This window comes from Bombyx mandarina, chromosome 01, assembly GCF_030267445.1.
Source record: "Bombyx mandarina strain Sakado chromosome 01, ASM3026744v2".
NCBI lineage: Eukaryota > Metazoa > Arthropoda > Insecta > Lepidoptera > Bombycidae > Bombyx > Bombyx mandarina.
Window position 1 is genome coordinate 17,608,348 of NC_143208.1, and position 24,064 is coordinate 17,632,411.

The window sequence follows — 24,064 nt, forward strand, 5'->3', positions numbered from 1 at the left end:
TTTTTTTTTTTAAATATTAAACCACTTTTTATTTCCTTCAATTTTATAAAGATAACATACAAATATTAAATTACTATTTTCAATTAACAAAAATTAAACACAATTAATAATAATAAAAAAATACATAAAAATTCAAATATTTTCATTGCCAATTTCAAATAACTCACAATTTAGTAATAATCATTGAACGATTTATTTTTATACATGCATCAATTAATTTATTTATACATATATTATATATAAACCATTTGTGACCATTGTTTAAGGATTAAGATATAAACACTTACACTACACATTTCACTATCACAGTGTCTAGAGAAAACGTTCACTTGTTTCAAAAGTCATTTACTTCTTGAACAGCTTGTTCCACTGCATTGGGCCTTTGGGGGGTTGGGTAGAGGTGGACGGCTGCGGCTGAGGCGCCTGGCTCGTGCTAGCCTCAGATTGGAAGCCTGATGTAAACAAAAAAAACGTTAAAAACACACACACAACAACAATTATATTAGGTACTAGCGACCCACCCACCCTCGCTTCGCTTCGGAAAACTGTAATCTATTATTGACTACCTGACCCGGCAGACTTCGTAATGCCTCAATCGATAAATAAACTTTTGTCTATACTAATATTATAAAGAGGAAAGATTTGTTTGTTTGTTTGTTTCGAATAGGCTCCGAAAATACTGGACCGATTTGAAAAATTCTTTTTCCATTAGAAGCCGACATTGTCCCTGATGAACATAGGCTACTTTTTTTAAATTTTGTTTATTTATTTATTTTGGTTTCATGTGTGTTTTAATGTTTCCGAAGCGAAGCGAGGGCGGGTCGCTAGTATAAAATAAACTTAAAACAAACAAAAGGAATATACAAAATTATTTTTATTTAATTCCGAGCATTTTCATATTTATTTACCTTTTAAACCTTCTCTGGACTTCCACAAATCATTCAAGAACAAAATCAGCCAAATCGGTCCAGTCGTTCTCGAGTTTTAGCGAGACTAACGAACGGCAATTCATTTTTATATATATTGATTTCTCCACTATTTTTAATGGATGTTATTATACATATAAACCTTCCTCTTCAATCACTCTATTAGAAAAAACCGCATCAAAATCCATTGCGTAGTTTTAAAGATTTAAGCATATATAGGGATATAGGGACAGAAAGCGACTTTGTTTTATACTATGTAGTGAAGGTGCATATTTATGTGAATGGTCAATGGTAATGAAAATAGGTCTAATTAGGTAATTCATTATGTATTTAGGTATTAATTAATTATGTCCTTAATCTAAATAGATTCTAAATTGATTAAGGACCTAATAGTAAAAGGACCTAAGTAATCTATTTAGATTAAGGACTTATTTTCAAGTCTATCTACAAAATGTAGTTATAGAAAAATTCTTGCATGTAACATTATTCGATGAATTATATTATAAAGCAACAAATTCCTTTAATGAATATTGTCTGTGAAAACAGCGTTTTAGTAAAGAATTGAGTTCATTATTTGAGATACAAAGAGTTGAAAAAACAACTCGACCACATCTAGCACACTGATACAAACAAGGGTAAACAAATATAAATTTATTAATATAATCTTGAGATGTTTAACTTTGGTAAGGTGTGCAGCATGTTGGTCTTATCTAATATTTATGTTACCAACGTGTAGCTAGTATAATTGTTTTAATAATCTAGGTAATAATTTCTTTTTTTTAATCTATGTAATATTTTATTGTCCTGCTCAACTCTGGTGTTCTTTGGAAGTATTTGAGTATTTTATGGAAATCCCTTATAAATATGTCGTCACTGTTTAAAGTTTAGTTCATAAAATTACAAAAATTAAACAGACACAATACAATTTATCGAATAAATGTTATTAGCTTGACCTATGACATCATCAACGTCTATCTGGCTTACGGAATGTTTCAATGTATTTTTCACTAAATTGATAAAGTTTAAATATCTTGAAAATATGCATACATAAGAAGGGCAGATGAACAATCCAACGGGTTTATTACTTTAACTTAATATCCAGACCACGATAAGAAAGATAAAAGTGAGTTTATTAATTTTTGAACTAAATATGTTTCTATGGAAGTCTCAGTATCATATAGTATTATAACAACATATTTTCAGTATCTTTCGGATCTAACCAGTTTTTAATAGTCAATCTTCAAACAGCCCCTTAAGTACAATATGCAATTAAAAATAAATTATTTAAAAATCATCTCCAACACATATTTTAAAAATTATTTGTGCATATTGTTAGAAATTGATGACTTAAACAAAACGCTCCTAATCTTTTTGTCTAATGGCGACTACAAAAAAATTCCTTTTACATTACATGACCGAGAACACGTTCCAAACAAGAATATTGAGTGATTGATAAGAACAGCTGTAGAATTTTGTAATTTTCTCTTTTATATAAAAAAAATTAAGTACAACAATTCTTATTTATTACTCACCACGAATGCAAATTATTTTAAGCATATTATACAGAATTAGTAAATGTAACCCTCGAGATTAGAGCAAAAAGGTTGTATGTAGGCAACCGCTCGGCGCGGCGGCGTCGATGTCTATCCTCACCTTCGACCATCGGATGTCAAATATCTGTATACGTTCGCTTTATAATAATAATTGAGGCCGTCAGCGCAAAAGTGGCCTAAGCTTACCATAGTTATTATGGAGCAATGAAGTTTAAGTTTTCATGAATTTGAATTTGAGTACGCGAAAAAGCAATACGCCCAAAAATAATGTTTACAAAGCCATCTGTTATCTATGGGTGAAATTATGGATAGGCCGGTTTTGCATTAACATTTTAAATAAATTGCAATATACATAATTATAAGCATGATTATGAAAAATTGTAGGTTAGGACACTTTTGCGCTGACGGCCTCATTTAATTGAATTATATTGAATTGCCTAGTCTTCAATCGTTCTCGCACTATTAAATTTAGTTTTGTGTTTAGTAAAATAAAAACTATAACAGACCGCGATAAAAAAATACAAATAAAAAATACAAGTATGTTGGTAGAAAAGTGGGAACCGGACCTGTTTGCTCTGATCTCGTTCGATTTTATTATCACTAGATGTACGGAGTCCGTCAATTAGGTGGTATTCAAACTTGACAATGAAATATCTCGAAAACCACTTTATTGATTTCAACCGTAAATTGATCATTTCTTCCAAAGAATTCAATACAGACTGGTTGTTTCTTAGCTCTGATTCTCAGGATGTGAAGACGAATTTTCCCAGTACATCCCAAAATATACGCAATGGCATGGGCACGCAAATATAGCGTAAAAGCAGTCAATATCCGATGGCTTCTTTCAATCTCTTTCAATATATAAAATTTTGCAATAATAACGCGGGATACTTTTTTTATTGCTCTTGTATGCTAACGAGCATACGACCCATCTGATGGTGAGCAATATACTAGGGGCAGAGCCACTGCCACCGTTAAGAACTCTCCACAAGCATCGTTTGAAGAACTATATAAACAATGTACCGGAGCCACAATAGCCAGGGAACAATACATTTTTAGTTTATTAATAGGAATAAGAGAAATATTAGAATTAGATGCGGAACACTTTTGTTACATTTTTTTTAACAAACTTGTTATTTCTTGATAATTTATTTAAACGTAAATCAAATATTATGCAATTTAAAGTGAACTTCAATAAATCGCTTTTTTTAAAGAAACCATGTTTTTTTATTCACCCGTCAATTCGACGGATGCAGCAAATATAAGCATTTAAGAAACGTCCGTAAATCTAGTGTTAAATATGGAAACCACGACGCAAAACGACAAAGCAACGATAAGAGGGCATCATTAGACTACTCTGTCGGGTCGCGTCCCATTAGGGGGGCGCGGGACGGGCCTTGGTGCGACCGCCTCTGCTCGGACTCGAGGCAGAGGTGATGCTAGATTCGGTAATGGGTAAGACGTATATCTTCTCTCCTCTTTTCTTCCTTCTTTTCTCCTGCCGCTTTTCTCCTCTAAACTTAACCCAACTTAAACCTAGCTTAGCATTAGACTTTACCTTTCTCAGCATAGCTTTTGTACCCTTGCTTATGCCGGAGAGACTCCCAATTGGCGCGGCGCTACTCGGCCGCTTCCCTCTCCCCCCCTCCCCCACCCGTTGTGTCGGCGATGCACGATCGCGCCACCGAAGCGAACAGCCTGCCGGGGTAATTCCGCGATATCAAACTAAGGCGAAAGGTGCCCCTGACCGTTTCCATAGTTATGTCACATCGTCAATGCATCAAACCATCGTTCTAGTCGAATTCAAAACCTCAAAATAGATTTGAAAGAGATACTAAATAATTTAAACGAAGGAAGACGATTAACGAGTTCACTTGAAGGCAAATAATGCACAGTCAAATCTCCGTCCACTAAAAATATCACATGTTATTACGCAAATTGATTAATAGGATGATAAATTATGCGATGTGTTATAACGAATATAGAGATATGAATAAGTCAAGTGATATTTCATGAAAATGTGAAATGCGTGATGAGATTTTGAATTGACAAGGATTAAATGCGTTTTTTGATGTTTTTATTATGTTGCATTGTTACAATGCTTGTTAGGTATTGTTTCCCGCCACCGGGCTACATTATAATTTTTAATAAGAAAAATATAAATAATATATTAAAAAAAATATCAATGTTCAAAATACAACCGCTTATCAAATATATTTAATTGCTGCGGGAAAATGAAAGCATATCTATAAAAAGATAAAAATGCAAACTATTGTTATTTAAACATTAATTATAGTTCATTTCTTCATCTCTTGTTTAGCACATAGGTATGTCAATAATATTATGACACTGAAAGATAAACAAATAGTATAGTAAATGTTTTCAAATCAGGATAATTAATTTTTAAATATCATAGTAAACGTTTTTGCATTAGGAAAATTAAATTATATCGCATTAATTCGATCAGATATGACTTTAAGGAAAACGACAAGAAAAATGACTGTTTTAGTCTAATTTTAAAATACCTTATCCAAGAAAACTATAATTAATTTCATATTTTGAACATTTCAATGTGTGTCACTAATAACGGAAAAAATAAAACAATCAACTTTACCACAACATAGTAATAAAATTGATATTAAATAACACTTACTATTTCAGTCGATTTGGTGTGGTTGTTAAGATTTTGTTAATAGCCATCTCCGAAATATAGCATTTTAATATAATCGAAACAAACAAAAGCAATAGTATTATAATATTCAAGTGTAAGTAAAAAAAATTGAGTTACAAAATTAGTAATTTGAAAGTAAGCAAATCAAATTTTTAAAAAAAATGTGTGAATATTTTGAAATCAATACAATTAAAAACTCAAACATTATTTAGTGATAGTAGCGTTAATGATCCAATAGTACTTAACCATTAAAACGTTACTATCGAAACGCTCAAGAATGTATATAATTACTTCTCTATCTCCGGAGCGCAGTGTACAAATTCGTGGGACCAGAATTTGTAGATGGGATTCTTGATTAGTTCGATGAAAGTGATGAGCAGACCCCAAGGATGCGGACGGTTGACGATCAGCCGTTCCAGGAGCATCCTGGTGATCTGTTCTTGTACTGCTTCCGAATTGGCCTCCGCGAACAAGTAGAGGAGACAGCAAGAGAAGTAGTGCGTGTGGCTGTTCGGGTAACGCAGCTGATTGGCTATCGCGTTCAAGAACAAGTACCTTCGGGTAAGATTAACAAAAATTAGTTTTATTTTTTAAAAATTCGAGTACAATAAGTAAATAAAGAATGCAATTGGTTGATCTCACAATTCTGATGATTAATTTACTCATATATACGTGTAACCTCTATACGATTTATCTTAAAAGAGGTTAATATGTTATAAAGATGACATAAATAGAATTTCGAATATTGAAACATTAGAAGGAATATTGTAATATAAAAAATATAAAAATAGTTGTGAAGCAATAGCTTTAAATGTTATTTCTCTTTATAGAGCAACTCAGTTTGTGCTATAGTTTTACTAGGCTAAACTTTATTTTGATATAAATAAAATAATACATTATATATGTACATATACTGAATTCAAAACAATACTAAATAAGCTGACTCAGACACGCATTGAACTAGATTCTGGTTCTTAATTTCAAAACCTTAATTTTTTTCCAATGTAGATAAAAAAAAAATCGACGTTTCGTATTTCACTTTCCTCCCAAAGATTACCTAGGTTCTAGGAAGATTAATTCAATAAATACCAATAGCTAATAAAGAAATTATACTTAAGCCTGATTTTGATTTTGAATGTGTAGGTACAGTAGGCGTGCGAGTTCATGTCCATGCTGAGGAATGCGGTAAGTAGTGCTGTGACCTAATTATGGTAATGTCGATAATAACCACCGATTTAGTCAACAGCAGTCAATTTGGTTTAATGTAACTAGGTCATTTTGCAAATTAAAAAATAAATGTGATAAGTAATAACTTATTTATTTGTAATACTCGTAGAGAATTTTTTTTTAATTCCAATTCAATTACTATCAGATGAAAAGACAACCAACAGATCAGAGTCCGAATCAGTGTAGGTTTTTTTCTACCTGAACTTGTTGGAAGCGGAGTAGTCGTGGTTTTTTCACCACGAAATAACACAATAGTGTTAGCGTAAATTTTGTCACAACTGACAAAAACAACACTAGACGTTAGGCAAACGCGGGGAGGCGGGCGGAGGCTGGGCGTGCTGCCCCCTGCGCGTCGTCTCTGGCCCCGATGGACATGAACTCGCGCGCATACTATATATTACTTTTTATAAACTCAGCCCTCAGAAGCGAGGCGAAACAAATGTGTTCAATTAGACTTACCGGCCTTCAAAATCGAAATCCACGGTAAAGTTCTGGAAGATATCCATGTGAGCTGAATGTGCAATCGTCGACATATTCGGAGTTTGCCCTTTAGCACGAATATAGGCAATGGCCTGTGTGCCGACGTACAAGACAACCGCGTTCATCAGCTGACTGTTGTATCGCTTGCCGGGCTCGTTCGCAACCTTGTTTCGATATTAACAAATAATAATTCCATTATTATCATTACGAATAAATTGTACGATTTATTTAATTTTTTAATACGCTTTTTTTATTAGCTTCAGACCTATGTATGTTAGTATGTAACGGAATCTTTGAACATGATTTTGACCCCCTTCAAAACGTCGGATTCGCTCGAAATTTTGCACACTTATTATGGACCGATGACAACTCAATATTAAAAAACAAAAAATTGAAAAAGTTTCAATTCAATTAACAAATGAAAAATAAATAATAGTTTAAAAAACTAGTAAAATACGCTTTTATAGAAAGCGAACAAAAAATATAAAATAAATTAGAATTAATAATATTAAAAGAAAAATGATTTTATTGTAAAAAAAAATATGTGTAGAATGGTTATTTTGATAATATCCTGAAAAGCTCCCCACACTTTTTTTACAATAAAATCATTTTTACTTACACTAGTTTTAATTCTAATTTATTTTAAATCGTGTTCACAAACCTGCATATTTCCCCTTAATTCAGACAGGAAGGTAACTGGAGCTCTCGCTTTGAGGTACGCGTCCAAATCCTTCTTGAACTGTGACGCAGGGATGATCGTAGAATAGTTGATGACCGCACGAGGCGGTAGAGCAATTTCCGGGAGCAAGTCAACTTTCAGATTCGGCGTGAACGGATCCGGAAGCCTCATGTTCCGCGGGAAAGCGGACAGTATTAAATTGCGCATTTGAATGCAGTTCGGGGGGATTTCGTCACAGAAACCATAGTGGTAATCGCACAGGAACTCCGGGAAATCATGGAGTAAGACCAACAACACCTTGAGGGTTCCTTTGTATAGCGTCATGACCGGAGGAGCAAGCTCAGTGTTACGCAGGAATGGATCAAGGAATTTGAACAGCTCAATGAGTAAGGTCGAGTACATTCCCCAGCCCTGTAAGTAAAATTAAATTTAATCACCTTATATAATATATTATTTAGGTAATAAAACCATACACTAATTAAATAAGACAATAATATATTTATTTTTATTTCATGAGAAAATCAGCTCTTGTTCGATCTAATATTAACTCTGACCACCAGAGTCCCACATAGTAAAGTAAAGATCTAATAGAATTTTAATTCAGCTGTTCCGCCAGTACCCATCCAGGCTGGCTTGTTTTTTATTATTATTATTTTTTGCTGGCTGACTATACACGCTACGACTATTTGATACAAACAACAATTTATATAATCACCTTTTGTTGTGGAGTAACAGCTAGGACGCGGTTTATGAAGGCACGGTGGGCCACAATCTCGAGCCACGCGTAACAGAATCCGGGAGCGACACTTGGTTTGATAATGCGAAGGGTGTGGCAGAACGCAGTCAGAACCTGGTTTCAAAGAAAATAATGAGCGCGTCTGATTTGCAAGAAAAAGCCACTAATATATAGCATATATTATGTTCATTACATACCTGATAGTTCATAGATTCTAGAACAGGCTCAGCCATGTTCATGTCGAGGAACAGAATCAGGAGTAGGCGGTGGTACGGTAGCTGCTGGAAGTTGGTGCCCTGGTCATCGTGGTCCTGGAGTAGCCAGCCAACTATAATGCCTAGAATCTAAAACATAAAAGCTCATGTAATATCATAATTTCATTGTTTTCATATATTAGTAAATATATTTATTACTAGCTGTACCCACCCGTCCGCTCCGCTGGGCATTTAAAATTAACATTATTATTTCTCACCCCCACAAAGATTCTCATCATTAACTCCCCCGCAACTGGTGTAGGGAGTCCAACACTCATATAAATATTACCCTATCCATTAAGTACATGTATTTTCTACGTGGATACCAAGTTTCAAGTCAATCGGATGCACAGTTCAGTAGCTATAACAGAACATCTATAAAAACCACTGTAGATTTATATATTAGTATAGATAATACACCAACCTTGTTCAGAAGGTTTAATTTCGGAGTGGGATTTCCGCTATCGGCTGTATTCTTGATCAAAAGCGAGACAAGTTTGATAAAAGAGTCGCACATGGTGTAGAATTTCTCACGTTTCTGAGGCACTGGAGGTGGATTAACCCTGTCCTCGTTCAGAAGTTGGTATACATTCTCGATGCACATCTGCGAGGCCATTCTGAAGAATCTAGCGATCATGTCATCAGATTTGAGAATGCCGTTCATGTTCATTCGGTGGACATACAAGTTGAAGTTCTGCGCCAGTTCGATCTCTGTCAGAGGACTGAGGAGAACATTCCTCCATTCACGGAGTAAATTCTCAGTCTTCTCTTGAAGTCCGGGTGGGTCGTCATAGTTTTGTGCCTGTTAAAATTTCATTGGAATATTTATGTTGAATGTTTGCAACAAATCCTTTCAAACATAATCTCGAATGAATACTTACTCGAACTTGCAGTATTCCAGAATGTATGTGGGCAGTCGGTCCGAGCGGTGACCTTTCGCCCAAATATGCACTAGGGTCCTGATTCACCCTCAAAATCTCGATCAGGGAGCCCAGACCCTCGGGCGGAGGCGTCCTTGAGTGGGACATGACCCTCACTAACATTTCGGTCGTGTGGTACAAGTCAGATTCGTTAACGTACATGTTATTTCTGTCATCGACAAGATACAGCTGTACTAGTTGCATAGCGAATGCTACCGCCACGTAGTTATTGCCATTGTCCATCATATGAGCAAGGGCGATATCATACTGCAACGAAATAATTTAATTTACAAATTGTATTTTCAGATGTCCTTTTTTTCATTCCTGCTATCCTATCACTGCGACTATACACCATAAACAGCCATACATTGTGTTCTGAAGGGCGAAATAGCCGCTATACAATACGATCAAGACTTTCGACCTTATATCTATGGCTGAGTACGGCGCCTCACATTTTTTTTATTTATGGGCTCCAATACCAGTCCTTTGCTCTACTAAGAAAATGAAAAAATTAAAACAACTCTCAGTAATAATTTAAATTAGGATATTTTATTACAATAAATCAAAGTTGCCCGACGTTTTCTAGTTCGAGTCTGACTACCATGCAAATATAAAGTCAGAATTACTTTCACTAAAACCTCACCTGTGGTAGATTAACCAAATGGTTTCTGATAAGGCAGTCAACAGCCTCGATATTGTATCGGAGTTCCTCCCTGCATTCAATCAAGCAGCAGGTGATCTGCTTAGAAGTCCAAACGTGTCCATAGACTCTGGCGTCTTCGAGTAGTTTCAGGACACGAAGGTGGATGTCGCGGTAGCGGGCCATCATTTCGATGTGTTCGTTGCTCGCACCGGGTGGGACTAAATGTCCATCAAGCAAACCATCTACAGCCTAGGGATTTAGAAAAAAAGTTTCATTAACACACATTCAAAACACTTTTAATATTTTCCAGAACTTACCTTGCATCCTTTTAGTAACAAACACTTTTGCCTCTAGAGGAAAAGAGGCACTAAGAAATAGCATCATTCTATTGTCATTTAACTTTAAATGACAAACCGAACGCACTAATAGCGATTAGTAAAAAGTCAAGCACTTACCCCTTTTTAACTCGTTAGTAAAACAAATTAATCATTTAAAAACAATGTTTATTGTTTTTTTTCACTACCGGAATAAATCCGCATTAGAAACGTATTTATTGTTAGTGAATAGATACACTACCATCACCATTACTTAAAACGGACATGAAATCTCTCACCTTCTGCAGTAGAGTACAGCCAGACACAATATCGCGACTCCGTCTCGCCATAAACAAGCACTCGAGCAGCGTATGCATGTTCGCTGCCTGGACAGCCAAGGAAGCCACACCTAAGGAATTGGCAAGGAATAGTTCCGCAGTGTTTATCAGAGCGCCCATTTCGTCAGCGCCGTACACTTGAGCTGGATTCATGAACAGCTGTGGAATCTGCTCTTGAGACGGCTTCGGGATGAACATGCCCGCATCTCTGACGGGAACAAATCCCGGAATGTTGCATGCGAACTCTTCGTATACTGATATCTGCATGTCTGTCGGACCTCCGACGCGCAGGCGGACTCTTTCCGGGATCCTTTCAGTCTGGTAAGTCACGACGATGGTGTCATAGTAGCGGCGGCCTTCTTGACGGGCCAGTTTTCGCATTTCGTAATCGCTAATCAAGCGTTTGTCTAATTCAGGTAAAGCCTTCTCAACGGCTGTCTTCTGAATGAAGGCGCAGGCCAGTTCCATGTTTTCAGTAGCAAGTACAGCAGCTGCACTCTCGATGATTTCTTTCTGTAGCAGTAAACGTTACATTTATTTATTTACTTTCGATTCAAAAACAAATATTTCTCTCTCGGAAACACTATTTAAAGAACGAATACGATCTTATTTTCGTTTTTTAATTTTAACATTATAGTCAATTTTTTTATCTGATTCAATTTGTATATTAAAACTTTATTATACTATATTAATTTAATACTTAATGTTTAGTACGTAGCACTTACTTGTTGTTGTGTTGATGGCATGAGAGCAGTGATGAAAGCTGCCTTCAGATTAGTGCTGATGGTGGTGATGATCTGCTCTCGGCATGTGATCATTGCCATGCCGGCAGTCAAGTTGCGCATCATGTGATGAGCGCAGGTACGCATTCGAACTTCGTCAGGGTCCAATGCGAAATCCTTCCGTATGATCTGTTCACAAGTTGTCAAAGCATACTTGATTGACCTATCAACAACTGGGTGAATCCATTCTTGGATCGATCTCTCGATCGCGGGCTTTACAAACTGTTTAAGATGCGGGTAGTTTTGGAATAAGATTATGTGAGGGTTGAAACAAATCTTTTGTCCGAACGCAGACGTGGAGGATACGTTCACATCCAAATAGTTGAACCTGGGTTCTGGCATACCGAGCACGCCCATCAGACCAGGATCGGCGGGCACTAAGCCAGCTGGTGGAGGAGGGACAGGTCCTGCCATTTCTTCAGCGGGAATCATCGGAGGCTGAGGCGGCATTATTGGTATCTGCGGCGGTGGTACTTGAATTGGCGGGTTGACCGGCATTGTATTTGCGGCTTCTTTGTTTGGCTTCGGCTGTGATAGTTGGAACTCAATCTGCCTCAATTTCTCAGGGTCTTTCAAGTAAAGGGAAGGCTTCAAATCCATTATGTCCAGGCCTAAGTTTTTACACAATACTTCGATTTCAAATTTTAGGTTCAATTTCAAGTCTGGTTCTTGATGTAGTTCTGCTAGAACGTTCATAAGGGCCATCGTCCACGGGTTCGGAGGTTTAAATACTACACTTTTCGCGCAAGATTCTAAAACTTTCGCAACGAAAGGAACCACATAAAGTAGTTCTTGCTGGCCTTTATGATAGGCTTCGAGGACCAACGCCTTCAAATCCAAGTCGAGGAGGAGAATCGGCTGGTTTCTTGCAAGTGTTAGCATGCCGAGCCAGTGACCAAGATTCTTGAGAAGCGATCGATCCGAGAAATTAGCGATTCCTTTATCTGAACGCAATAACACACGGATATTGCGATAAGTTTCCTTTGTGACTAATTTATTTACTTCGCGGACTTTAAGAACATCAAGGAAATTAGAATACAAAGCATGGAAATTGAGTTCAATAGAGGCTCTCTTCATAACAAGGTACTGAGAAAGCCAGGGATAGTATTCATCGGTAAGTATTTCCTTAAGTTCTTCACATTTGGTTTGCAAATTAAGTTGACTAAGATTGTTAAAAATGAAAGCAGTTTTATCTTGTATGGGTTCTGGTGGGGCATTAATTTTTTCTTCCCTGTCAGTAGCAGTCAAAAGAGTGTCGATATTTGTAGCGTTCGCGATAGATGGCCTACTACCCATGCTTCCAGCAGGGCACGCGGCCATTTTCGACATCACCGAAATAGATGGAGGAGCACAAACTACTGGCCTGTGGAAAAAATCACTATTCATTACGTGGGCTGCATTAAAGTTAGTATATTGGTAATATCCAACTGATACGTACCTATAAGGCGCCGAGACAGTTACAACGGCACTCTGATTAAGAATAGCAGCCAACGTAGCAGGAAGTACCGGCCCCTGGGGTTTATTGGGAGGTTCTTGGCTTTGTAAGCCATATTCGACATATTCGATCAAATGGGGAGGGAATTCACTAAAATGCGGAATAGCGCGAACGTGCTCACAATATTTGTGATAATCTTTAAGACGAGATTTAAAACGATCTAAAGCCGCAATTCCGAAATAATACATTTTCGATCCCTCGGCCTTTCGTAAAGCATCAAGAACGAAACGCAACGCTAACCCTAAAGACACGTAGCTTGGGACTAATCCTCTTTCGATGATGCCGCCAAACAGTTGAGCAGTAATTTGTAATTCTTTGTCGGGGTATTGGGGGAAAAACTTATACTCTTCAAAAAGATTACGCAACATGCATGAGAATACTTCCCGTTCCCTCTTGTTAGGGGAATCCTGAAATTTTTTGAGCATATCTAGTACTTCGTCTATTGATAAAGTCGGATGTGGAGGATGATTGTATATCCTTTGGAAGTAACTGTTTGCTTCGTCCTCGATTTCCTTAGCAACGGTGTGCATCACTTCCGGGAAGGGAATGGGATCCTGCAGACGAGGTTTATCAATCGCGGGAGCGGGAGCCATTCTCGCGAGCGCTCCGAGGTTTGCGTTGGGCGGTAACGGCATCATGGCAAACGGACTGTTAGGTCCGCCTCCAAGTAGCCTAACAGGAGAGCCCGGAGTGGTTACGAGTGGTCCGAGTGTACCGGGCATAGCAAATGCAGTATTCGCGGGGGCACCTAAAGTCATATTTGCCATGCCCGGTGCCAAATTACCGATAGCGTCAACGTGGGGTGTAAACAATTGCCCTCCTAGGCCAGCTGGATTGAATTGAGTTTCCATGACCCTTGTATGAGGTCTTGCTATTCCCGCAATGTTTTGTCGTGTTTTGCTGAGTATTAACGTCTGACAGCTTCCTATTACGTTGTAAATAGCCTCCTGTAATTCTTGAGAAACATTTGGAATGCATAGTTGTAAGCAAGCCAACATTGTTGTAATCGTTTCGGGTGGTAGCTGCGCAGCCTTAGGCAATTGTTCTTCGGGTGCCTTGCCGAGCACCTGTGGACATCGCCTTTGTAAAAATTTTACCATAGCCGACACAAACGTCTCACCGTGATCTCTGATTTTGTCGGTCAACCATTTATCTAATTTGAGATACTCCCTCCTAGACGCCAAACAAGCCAAATCAATAACAAACGGGAACGATTGTACATTCAATAAGAGCGACAGCGCCTTTAAATCCTGTGCGACGTCCAAAATTCTAGATAATTTGGATTGGTCACTCTCACCGCGTATGTACCAATCTGCCATTGAGTGCATGATGATAGGTTTTATGTTAGGGTTCTGTGTATGCCAGGCGTGGTGGAGAATTATGCCTGAATTTGGATGATTACCTAGAAATATTGGAATCAGTGTCGTCAATAACTCTTGCCTAAAGACAGTAATCGGTGGACTGATTTGCAGTAAAACTAAGAGCAAAATATCGGGACAATGTTGAAGTGGCATTTTAAAGAGTTCATGGACTTGCATGTAATAACCACGCTCTGCAGCATACAGCAGTAACTCCACTAAGTAGAGGCAACGCCAAGTGCCCACTTCTTTGTTGTCGGTCTCAGGAGGAGATTTCAAAATGTCTATTGATACTGGATGAAAAGGATGATCGGCAAAACAGAATACGTCAGAATGTTTGAGAATGTGGCTGATCAAACTCATCTGTCCTTCCAAATTCGTCCACCGTCGGCATAAATACTCTACGGGGAATATATTGGCCGGATAGCCGGCGCTCTGTAGACCAAGTCTCAGTATGGTGAATAGTAGGGATAGTCCTGTTCGGTCTGGTACAAAGAATTCTGGGTGATCCAGCTGTAGTATCACTTCCTTCCAGTTCAGATTAGATGCTAATTCTTTTAATGTCTGAACAAATACTTCAGCATTCCATTCACTGTGTGGATGTGCAGCTGGTTCTTTTTTAGCTTCATGACTCATCCAAAAGTTGCCTGGTGTCTGTATTTGCGGACCGTCTTGTTGGTTACTGTGATAGCGAACCATCACAGCTATGATTCTAGCCACGTCTATTGCGGTTGGTTCTCTCGCACCAAAGTTTATCATATTGTTCTTGCAATCCTCAACTGAAGTTGTAAAAGCATGGCCCATATCTCGGATAATATCTGGCAGGGAATTCTCCATCATGGCAGCAGCCATATCATCGGCTGAAGTCATTTCCTCGAGTGGTGTCTGAGTGTCGTCCGGATAAATCAACGGTGCGAGTACTATCGGGACTACTTCACGAGGGAAGTCTGATCTCAGTCTCTTCAAAAACAAATCCTTCGTAACTGCCGCTAATTTAATATTGTCGAGCGCGAGACTCGTGAGGAGTGACTGCAACACTTCAGGGCTGCATTCCTGAAGTCCTGCACGCTCCGCTTGATGTCCCCGTTCTGTAAAGCACATATAATTAAATATTTACTTCAAAACTTAAAAAAAAACAATAGAAATAAAGCTTGCCTGCGTCGAGATAGCACTGTATTAAATCCAAGAATCTTTTCTTCAAGTGCTGCTTTGCAACTGCAACTATCTCACTCTTTGTTGAATACCTTCTCAGAGCCAATGAAAAGGCAACATCCTCTGCTGTAGTTAACTTCAACAGTCTAGATAGTCGATTCAATAGTGCATTTGTAGGCTTTAATAGCTAAAACATAAAATTTAAGAATAAAATCACATCACATTTTTCCTATTTCTGCATTAAGGGTTAACAGACTGACCTTTGTTACAGAGCGTGTTGGATGATCAACAGCCCGGCAAACAACTGTTGATTTAGCTGGATGATTGAGCAAGCCTGCCAACTGTTGTCCAAGAAGGGAGGCGTGGATGCTATTAGTAGCTGCAGAAGTTGTACGGTCTCCGTCCCAAGCTATCCTTGCCGCTTCAGTGAGAAGACATCTTAAAACTTGATTCTCTGCTTCCAAGCCATAGACACTGACAATCTGCAGCAACAAAAGTACTTAATTTAAGATCAAACCAAAGAGAATGCTTGTAGTCAATGAAATAGTATAAAGTATATTCCTAAATTTGATTCACAACACAAACATCAGTTTTATTAAGCTTCATATGTATATGTAATTAATTAAAATGGAAATTGAAAAAAATCTTTTACTAGGTAATTTTTGTTCCTACTACTATTGCCAAGAAAATGACAGTTATAAGACTCATCAAACACCATTTTGGCACACATCTCCATATATTTTTAGCAAAATTCAATAGTAATATTGTGTGCCATAATTTAGAATAATGTATTTAAAAGACACATAAGAACTTCAGAATTATTAAACAAAGAAAAATTATTTATTTATTCATCCATACTTTCAACAGTTTCAATTGATAGATTTCTCATCTCTCACCATACATCAACTTCAATGATTTCATTAATTGGTGCATAAAGCTAAATGTACAATAAGCTGATAACCTCTGGTTGGCAATACATTGACTTGTTAGGCTTTATTAAAATTGACAGTCCCCCAGCAAATGTGAATATGAGATTAAATTGAATGAACACTTCCTACACAATAGTCCTATAGCAAGCATGTAAGTTAATGCATTTTGTTCTTTGCCGATATTAGCAATTATGCCCTTTGCAAATCTACAAAGTCATTATTGAACTACCAACTTATCTCTCACCAAATTACTATTAACTATTATATTACTTGACATACAGTAGTACAAAATACAATACATACATACATACATACATACACACATACATAAATTCTACCAATAGAGTTGTTTACTCAATTTTACAGCAAATGGAAAAACAAATTTATTAATTTCACTTAAATGGCGTCAATACTATCAGAAAACCAACTATCGATACAGATCGACTGCGAATTATCACTGTGTTACTTAGACAGTTTGTTTTTGTTGTGCGTGCAAATGGTATGTGTATGTGCCACACAATTCGTCTCACTATTCATTACACTCCCTGAACATATCATATTACTTAATGGTGCACCACTATTTGAGGTAAGTTCTATTAAGGATCTGGGTATGTCCATTTGATAGTAAACTGTAATTCAGCACTCATATTGAAATTATTATGTACCAGAAAGGGCTCTAAAATAAAACATTGGGATTAACATTTCGTAATTTTTGTGAATTTAATAAACTAAATACATACTAAAAAAATAATTTATAACACTCTTATGCAGTTCTGTGGAATCTTGCTATATTTTGTGGAATCTATATTATGAAATATACAAGGAATGATTGGAAAGTGTCCAGAAACATTATCTGTGCATTTTGTCATATAACTACAATCTCGGAAGAGAGCTGCAGGCTATGGCAGACAGGCTTTGCCAATTAAACCTATATTTTCTTAACCGAAGGAAATTAATGTGTGTTGTATTTCTTTATAAATGAATCCATGAAATAACTGACACCCCCAAATCTGCTGACTCAGATAAAATATCTGTCCTTAAGTAGGTACTTGCCAAGAACTTTAAACTGTTTCTAAGAAAGCCCACTTGTTCGAAACTGGGTTTTTACTCTCCTTTAAACAGAATCCTTTGGGACTATAATAGTGTCCACTGCACTCAAAGTGGTCTGACTGCACTGATTTCATTGTAGGCCATGAAATAGCTGTTTTTGTTTCTAATTTACTATGTATAAGTAAAAACTAACATGTATTATTTCCCAACTAAATAATACCATATTGAAATTAATCTAATGAAATATAGTCAAGTTTTATTATCTGTTTCATTATATTACTATTCAATTATTCTTAATTTCATGATCTTGTAAGATGTTGCATTGTCATGTTTAGTCATGCGCACATGGCTTATGCAAGCCAGTTTTTTTGTAGTAATGGTGAAATAATGCTCATCTGATCACTTTTGTACTGAGGGCAGACCAGTTCATAGCCCACCTGGTGTTTAGTGGTTACCAGAGCTGATAAACTTCAGAATGTGAATACTGCCACAATTTTTTTAGACTTTGTATATGTGATCATGGAATCATTAATGTCAGTGATGACTACTACTAGCGTTTCAATGAGGAATTTGAAACCTGTTCTGAAATCTGAAAATGAATCTGACAGAGAAATATTGACTAGATGACTGAGTCAACTATTCATTACCTGTGCGAATATTTAAATTTACTCGAGAGCCACTATGGCTTTACAACAATGAATCGGGAACCATCCCTCATATAAAACAATTAATTCGTAGGGCGCTATATCGAAACCGTACTATGTGAAGCTTTGAAAGTCTATAACATTTTATAGTACATTCTACAAATTGAAATTATTATGTACTTAGGTATAAACTTGTAAAAAAGGATATTATCTACTTTACTCACTTTTCGCTTCACTTTCCAAAATGCTAAAAACAAAGAAGGCTAAAACTTTATCAATCTTGTTTACAAAGATCAAAACGCATACTGTCTCCTCTCAAAATGAAATGAGAGACTTTTCAGTAACAATAAAGTTCGAGATTTCCCTTATTGAATGCAAATTAAAGAAAAAAACATATGTATTTCCAATGCATGGCCAGGTTTTATGACCTGGTCATGGCGTTCCTTGAGGCTGAGGAGCGCGAAAGGGAGTGGCATCCCTCTTCGGAACCCGAACGCATAACCCCAACCTTTACCGTCTCGACGGGGGATGCGTAAAAGGATTCCCCAGTGATAAAAAAAAAGATCTTCATCATGTACCTTTGATCTAATCATGATCTTGGTGCACAAGTACATGAAAACGTAGATTTAAAGTTCTTAACGGAAACAATGGAGCTGTGCACCTGGCATTCTAAAATTCATCAGCATTGGTACCACTCAGCGTAACATAATATTTAATATATTAATTTATTTATAATTTAATAATTAAGTTTTAGGTGACCACAATTTGTATTAATTTTTCAGAAGTTTTAATAATATGCTGTAAAAATTAAATAAAAGAAAGTGCATGAAACAAGGATAATCAAAAACAGTATACATATGCAAAAGTACATGCAACTAAACACAAATTTTAACAGCTGTGTGTGAATATTAGAGCATAGCAGGCAACAGCAAACAGCCAACACATCAATTACAAACATTCGCTTTGCTTTACTCATCATTCTAGAAATAATACACTTTGCAGATTAATCAAAATACAGCAAACATATTTACAGCATTATTAATAATACCCTAATGAATGACTACATTTTTCTTTAAATACCATGCCAAATTAACTACACTACTTAGATGCTCCAACAGAAAAAGCAAGGAGTCTGCTAGTTTAGCAAAACTGGTTTCAAATGCACTTTTAATTTAAAGTAATTCATGCTTAATTATGTAATTTAAACTATAGGGTTTTTTCACATTATCAGGACATGTTTTCTTTTAAATTAATAAATATAATTTAATTTAGACACTTCTCTGAAGCCTTACTGGATTCACTTTTATTATTTTGTGAAATAATTTTAATAAATCCTTATAGAATTCATTTTGGGAACAATGAAAACTCTTGTTTTACCAATTTGTTATGTATATCAATTTATGTTCAATTTCAAAATAAATTGTTCCATAATAATATGGCAGGCATAATTCCATAGGCAATAAACATGTATTCTTATAATTATATCAATATCAATAATAAAAAAGACCTAAAGTTTAATGTTTTGTACTCAACTTTAGTTTTTTTAAAACAATACATGCTAGATATACTTTAATTTATTTAAGCTATAGTATCATCTGATGAATCCATAAGAACTATATTTAAACACTCCATACATTTCTTATCTCTATTTATCTATAATATACGGGTGTTGTTTGTTTTTCACAATGATAATACATACAATAAATGGCACATTATACTTTTAATTACCATTAACTTTTTAAAATCACTTTAGAAAGAAGAAGGAACCTAAGACCTAGGTCAATGGTAACAGTTGAGCATAAAGAACACAAGTAGGCAACTTTCTAAGACTGAGAAAAATTTTTGAACTTTGAAGAAATACATGAAAAGATTTAAGGAGGAAAGTTCATTTTGAAAGCCAGGTGACAAAAAAGACAGCTTTAAATATACTATACTAGCGACCTGCCCTTGCTTCGTTTCAAAAACTGTAATTTATTATTGATTTGTCCACTATTTAATGGATGTTATTATACATATAAACCTCCCTCTTCAATCACTCTAGCTATTAAGAAAAACCGCATCAAAATCTGTTGTGTAGTTTTAAAGATTTAAGCATAGGTACATAGGGATATAGGGACAGAGAAAGTAACTTTGTTTTATACTATGTAGTGATAATGGAGTACTACTTATTTATTTTTTATTAGTACTGGATTATTTGTCATATTTGACTACTATATTGTTATTAAAAATCAGTAAAATGTAGTAGGTAACCAAGCAAATTAAAGTAACAAATTTTTCATAAAAGTGACTAAGTTACCTGACCTGACCTGATTGTTCACTTTAATATTTAAATAATCTATCTTGATAATTTTTGTTCAACATAAAGACATGAGTCCTTGTTCTATATAGCAGTTTTCAAAGTTCAAATACCTGCCTGAGGACAGGCAAAGAAATACAATTTGTTTCCATTCAAACACCACCAATTGAACAACTGGTTTGTCCTTACCTGTAATATCATAATACCTAAAACCTAATTAATAACATCACATGTTTTTTTTTTTTGCATTTCAGTTAATATTTTAAATGCAGTGGTTTTGTTTTTATTTTATTAAATAATTTACTTGTTTACCATTTTGTTATTAGACATGAGATACAAACATATATTTTACAAAATAAATGTTTGTATTTAACAGAATATCAGAGGCCAATCTATTACTGCAGATACTAAGTCTTCTTATGACAGAGTTCATATTTTAGTAGTAGATATGTATGTAGGTATCTGCTAATCAACATAATAAATAATATTACGATTTCAAGCACTCAGTATTTTTAATGGGAAATAAAATAAATAGTAATTGCTTACTTAAAGTGGTGTAAATATTAAATTGATTTCCTTAGTGTTTGCTGTCTTCTTTGTTCAGTATTAAGGACAGTTAAAAAACACATATCTACCCACAATACAATTTATATACTAGCAGTTATTTTCCTTTGCTGTCAAAAGTGTATTTTGCTACTTTATTTTACTGAACAGTGTCCAACACATGTTTCCTAGAATCTTTACACACGGAAGTAAAACAGGGCAACCACACGGAATGAAAATCACTCAGGCAATGTTGCAATAGCAACATGTCAAAAACATGCTTCACGCAATTTACTACTAGTTTAATTATTATCATTTTAATTATTGCTAGGCTAGTTTGTTGAAACAACCATTGATAAAGACTAGATGTGGGGTAATTTTTAACGTGTTTTTCATGTTGAAATAATCTTGCGACATTTTTAATAACTATTATATTCTAAGTAGTATGATAATACAAATTTAGTAACTGATTTTTTAAAGAAGTTGTATTGAATCATTAGCACAGATAGCACAACACATTATTAATAACCTTCAAATTTTTTTCTTTTTTCTAACCTTTGTTATAATTAATTAACTTATAATTAACTTATTTATTATATTATATATTATTACTTATATGAATAATAAAATTTTCATACTTTAAAAAAAGAATAAACATTCAACTTTATTTGGTTAGCTTTTTTTTTTCAAATATTCTTAAGATAAATTAATAATGAATCATAAACGTAATATGTACAGCAGATTATTGACGTTTAACAAATGAAATGCTGAAGGAAATGAAATGGGTGCCACCTGTGACTATAGATTTCCGGACATCATTCCGCGGAGATGCGCCACCAGGCAAACGCTTCAATGTAAATCAAAAGTGTCCACAAGAAACTAACGCAGAGCATTTATTAGAGCGATAACGATCGATAACATATCAAAATAGAACAACCCGACGCTACACACACATACAGGCGAAGAGTTCGTGGCTGCCAATATTCACAATATGGCGACAACAGAAAACAAAGAATGATAAAATATGGTAGTTTTCTTACCTGATTCAATTCTTGACTCGTCTGCTTGAAATTTTTCTTGTTTAAATTTACGACGAGATAATGTATATGCGATAAGCTCAACGTTAAAGAGTCCAGGTTCATAGTTCCATTAATGCAAAAACGAAAGCTTCAAACACGTTTGAAGCTTTCTCGATTTTTTATGATTTTCTACGACGAACTTGTGTTCTTTGGTAGTTTTCTGACGAAATGATAATAAACCTAAGCCCAACATCACCAATTTTATTGTTCACTTTGATAAAAACAACATAATTATTATCACCCCACTCAGCAATTTATAAATTAAATTTCAGTAGTAATCAGCACACGATGACGAAAGAACCAAAGGCTAGGTAACTAGTGGCTGCCTGCTGCTTCGTGCCATGTTCGGAAATTTTTCGTGAATGTCCGCAGCCCAGAGAGTTACCATAGAGCACCGACTAGATAGAGATTGGACGTCTCGCAATAGGTAGAGCAAACACTCTCGTCTAGAGTTGCTAGGAATAAAATATTTTTTACAGACAGACTCTAAGCAACGCATTTTTAAAATTTCTGTGTAGAGCTGTAGATCCAAAATTACCAATTAATAGCTTAGTTAAAACCAGATAACTAGAGAAGTTATAATTCGTATGTATTCCTTAGTATATACGAGTACACACTTTGACGTTAACCATTGAAACGTTACCTAAAAATGAATTTCGTTGTATCACTTTGAATTGACTAACTCCCTAATACAGAAGCTAATTTCTTTAATAGGTCATGAGTCCGACACGCACATCGGGCAAACATTCATGTGATGATTAAGTTTGTTTGCTTTTTGTCTAGGTGTTATAAATACGACGGTGACTTCATCCGCGATAATTACTCAACTTCGACCAGTGCAGTCAGCGACAGGTTATGCCATTGAGACAGTACTGCTAATACTCTAAGACAGTCCGCTGGACCAGAATCAGAATCTACTAGATCGGAACGTAATTCACCGCAAACTATTTGCTCATTAATATTAACTTTACGCCATACGGTTAGTATGGCACATAGCATCAATTTCCCCAGTTGCATTGTCATATTATTATTGTCACTGAGAGAGGCCACTTAACAAAATGATCTGACCCTATTTTAAAAACAATGACATGACCCTGCTCCACCTAGATCACTGAAGTATGAAACCTATGGAAATAAAACGTCAACAAAAAATGCGTGCCACTGTGACGTCATCTGGCCGCTAAACAAGGCGGTTTTAGTGCTGCCCAGAAGATTTTAATATTATTAGATTTTATCGATAAACGTTAAAGGTATTTTCTTTCTCTACCTTTTACTTTAAAGGTCTATGACCTAGATAGAGTAGATTGATACCTTAGTTATGTTGACATATATGTTTTTTTTTGTTGCTTAGATGGGTGGACGAGCTCATAGCCTACCTGTAAAATGAAAAGGTAACAAGTATTTTTACTGGTGGTAGGACCTCTTGTGAGTCTGCGCGGGTATGTACCACCACCCTGCCTATATCTGCCGTGAAGCATTAACGCGTTTCGGTTTGAAGGGCAGATCAGTTATTGTAACTATACTGAGACCTTAGAATTTATATCTCAAGGTGGGTGGCGCATTTACGCTGTAGATGTCTATAGGCTCCAGTAACCACTTAACACCAAGTGCGCTGTGAGCTCGTACACCCATCTAAGCAATAAATAAAAAATATATGAATGGGAAATGAACGGAACCATACTAACCAACGGAACCACTTACTATTTGTCGTCTATGTTTGACTATTTGTGAACGCTTCATGAAATTCGTATTATTTCCTATTTCCCTACATGGAGCAGAAACATGGACGATCTATCAAAAATATCGTAAACAGATTGACGCCCTAAAGAGTTAGTCCTGGAGACGTATGCTGAGGATAAAATGCCGCATGAATATTTCCATTCTGAAAAAGCTCTAAATCAAATACAGTCCTTCGTCGATTCTATAATTGCGAATCCTTAGGAAAAATCATCCGTAATAGAAGCTTGTTGGAATGAGTAATGGTTCCGGGAAAAG

At 35.9% G+C, this 24,064-nt stretch overlaps 1 protein-coding gene across 4 annotated transcripts; it reads right to left on the bottom strand.

Annotated features, from left to right (window-relative positions):
* Positions 1-22,480, bottom strand: Not1 (CCR4-NOT transcription complex subunit 1). 4 transcript variants are annotated; one of them, XM_028187478.2, is made up of 16 exons: positions 22,031-22,480; positions 15,789-16,010; positions 15,532-15,715; positions 12,962-15,464; positions 11,467-12,886; positions 10,703-11,254; positions 10,090-10,338; positions 9,408-9,713; positions 8,951-9,328; positions 8,470-8,616; positions 8,252-8,386; positions 7,519-7,947; positions 6,837-7,021; positions 5,442-5,705; positions 4,038-4,177; positions 1-452 (listed from the first exon to the last, which is right to left on the bottom strand). In XM_028187478.2, the coding sequence occupies exons 1-15, from the start codon at positions 22,130-22,132 to the stop codon at positions 4,099-4,101; spliced, it is 7,155 nt and encodes a 2,384-aa protein (XP_028043279.2). In that variant the 5' UTR covers positions 22,133-22,480; the 3' UTR covers positions 1-452; positions 4,038-4,098. The 4 variants fall into 4 exon arrangements, with proteins under 4 accessions (XP_028043279.2, XP_028043278.2, XP_089587628.1 ...); XM_089731502.1 differs by having other exon boundaries at positions 314-452; positions 4,038-4,204; XM_028187477.2 differs by having other exon boundaries at positions 11,467-15,464.
* Between the last annotated feature and the right edge of the window lie 1,584 nt (positions 22,481-24,064).

What these genes read in the sequence shown, in the direction of transcription:
- Not1 (XM_089731499.1), bottom strand. Translation starts at nt 22,132, where the DNA reads ATGAACCTGGACTCTTTAACGTTGAGCTTATCGCATATACATTATCTC. An exon ending in GCTGTACTCTACTGCAGAAG is followed by an intron (nt 10,339 to 10,702) that starts GTGAGAGATTTC and finishes CTAAATCCCTAG; the next exon opens with GCTGTAGATGGTTTGCTTGA. An exon ending in TAGAATCTATGAACTATCAG is followed by an intron (nt 8,387 to 8,469) that starts GTATGTAATGAA and finishes CTTTGAAACCAG; the next exon opens with GTTCTGACTGCGTTCTGCCA.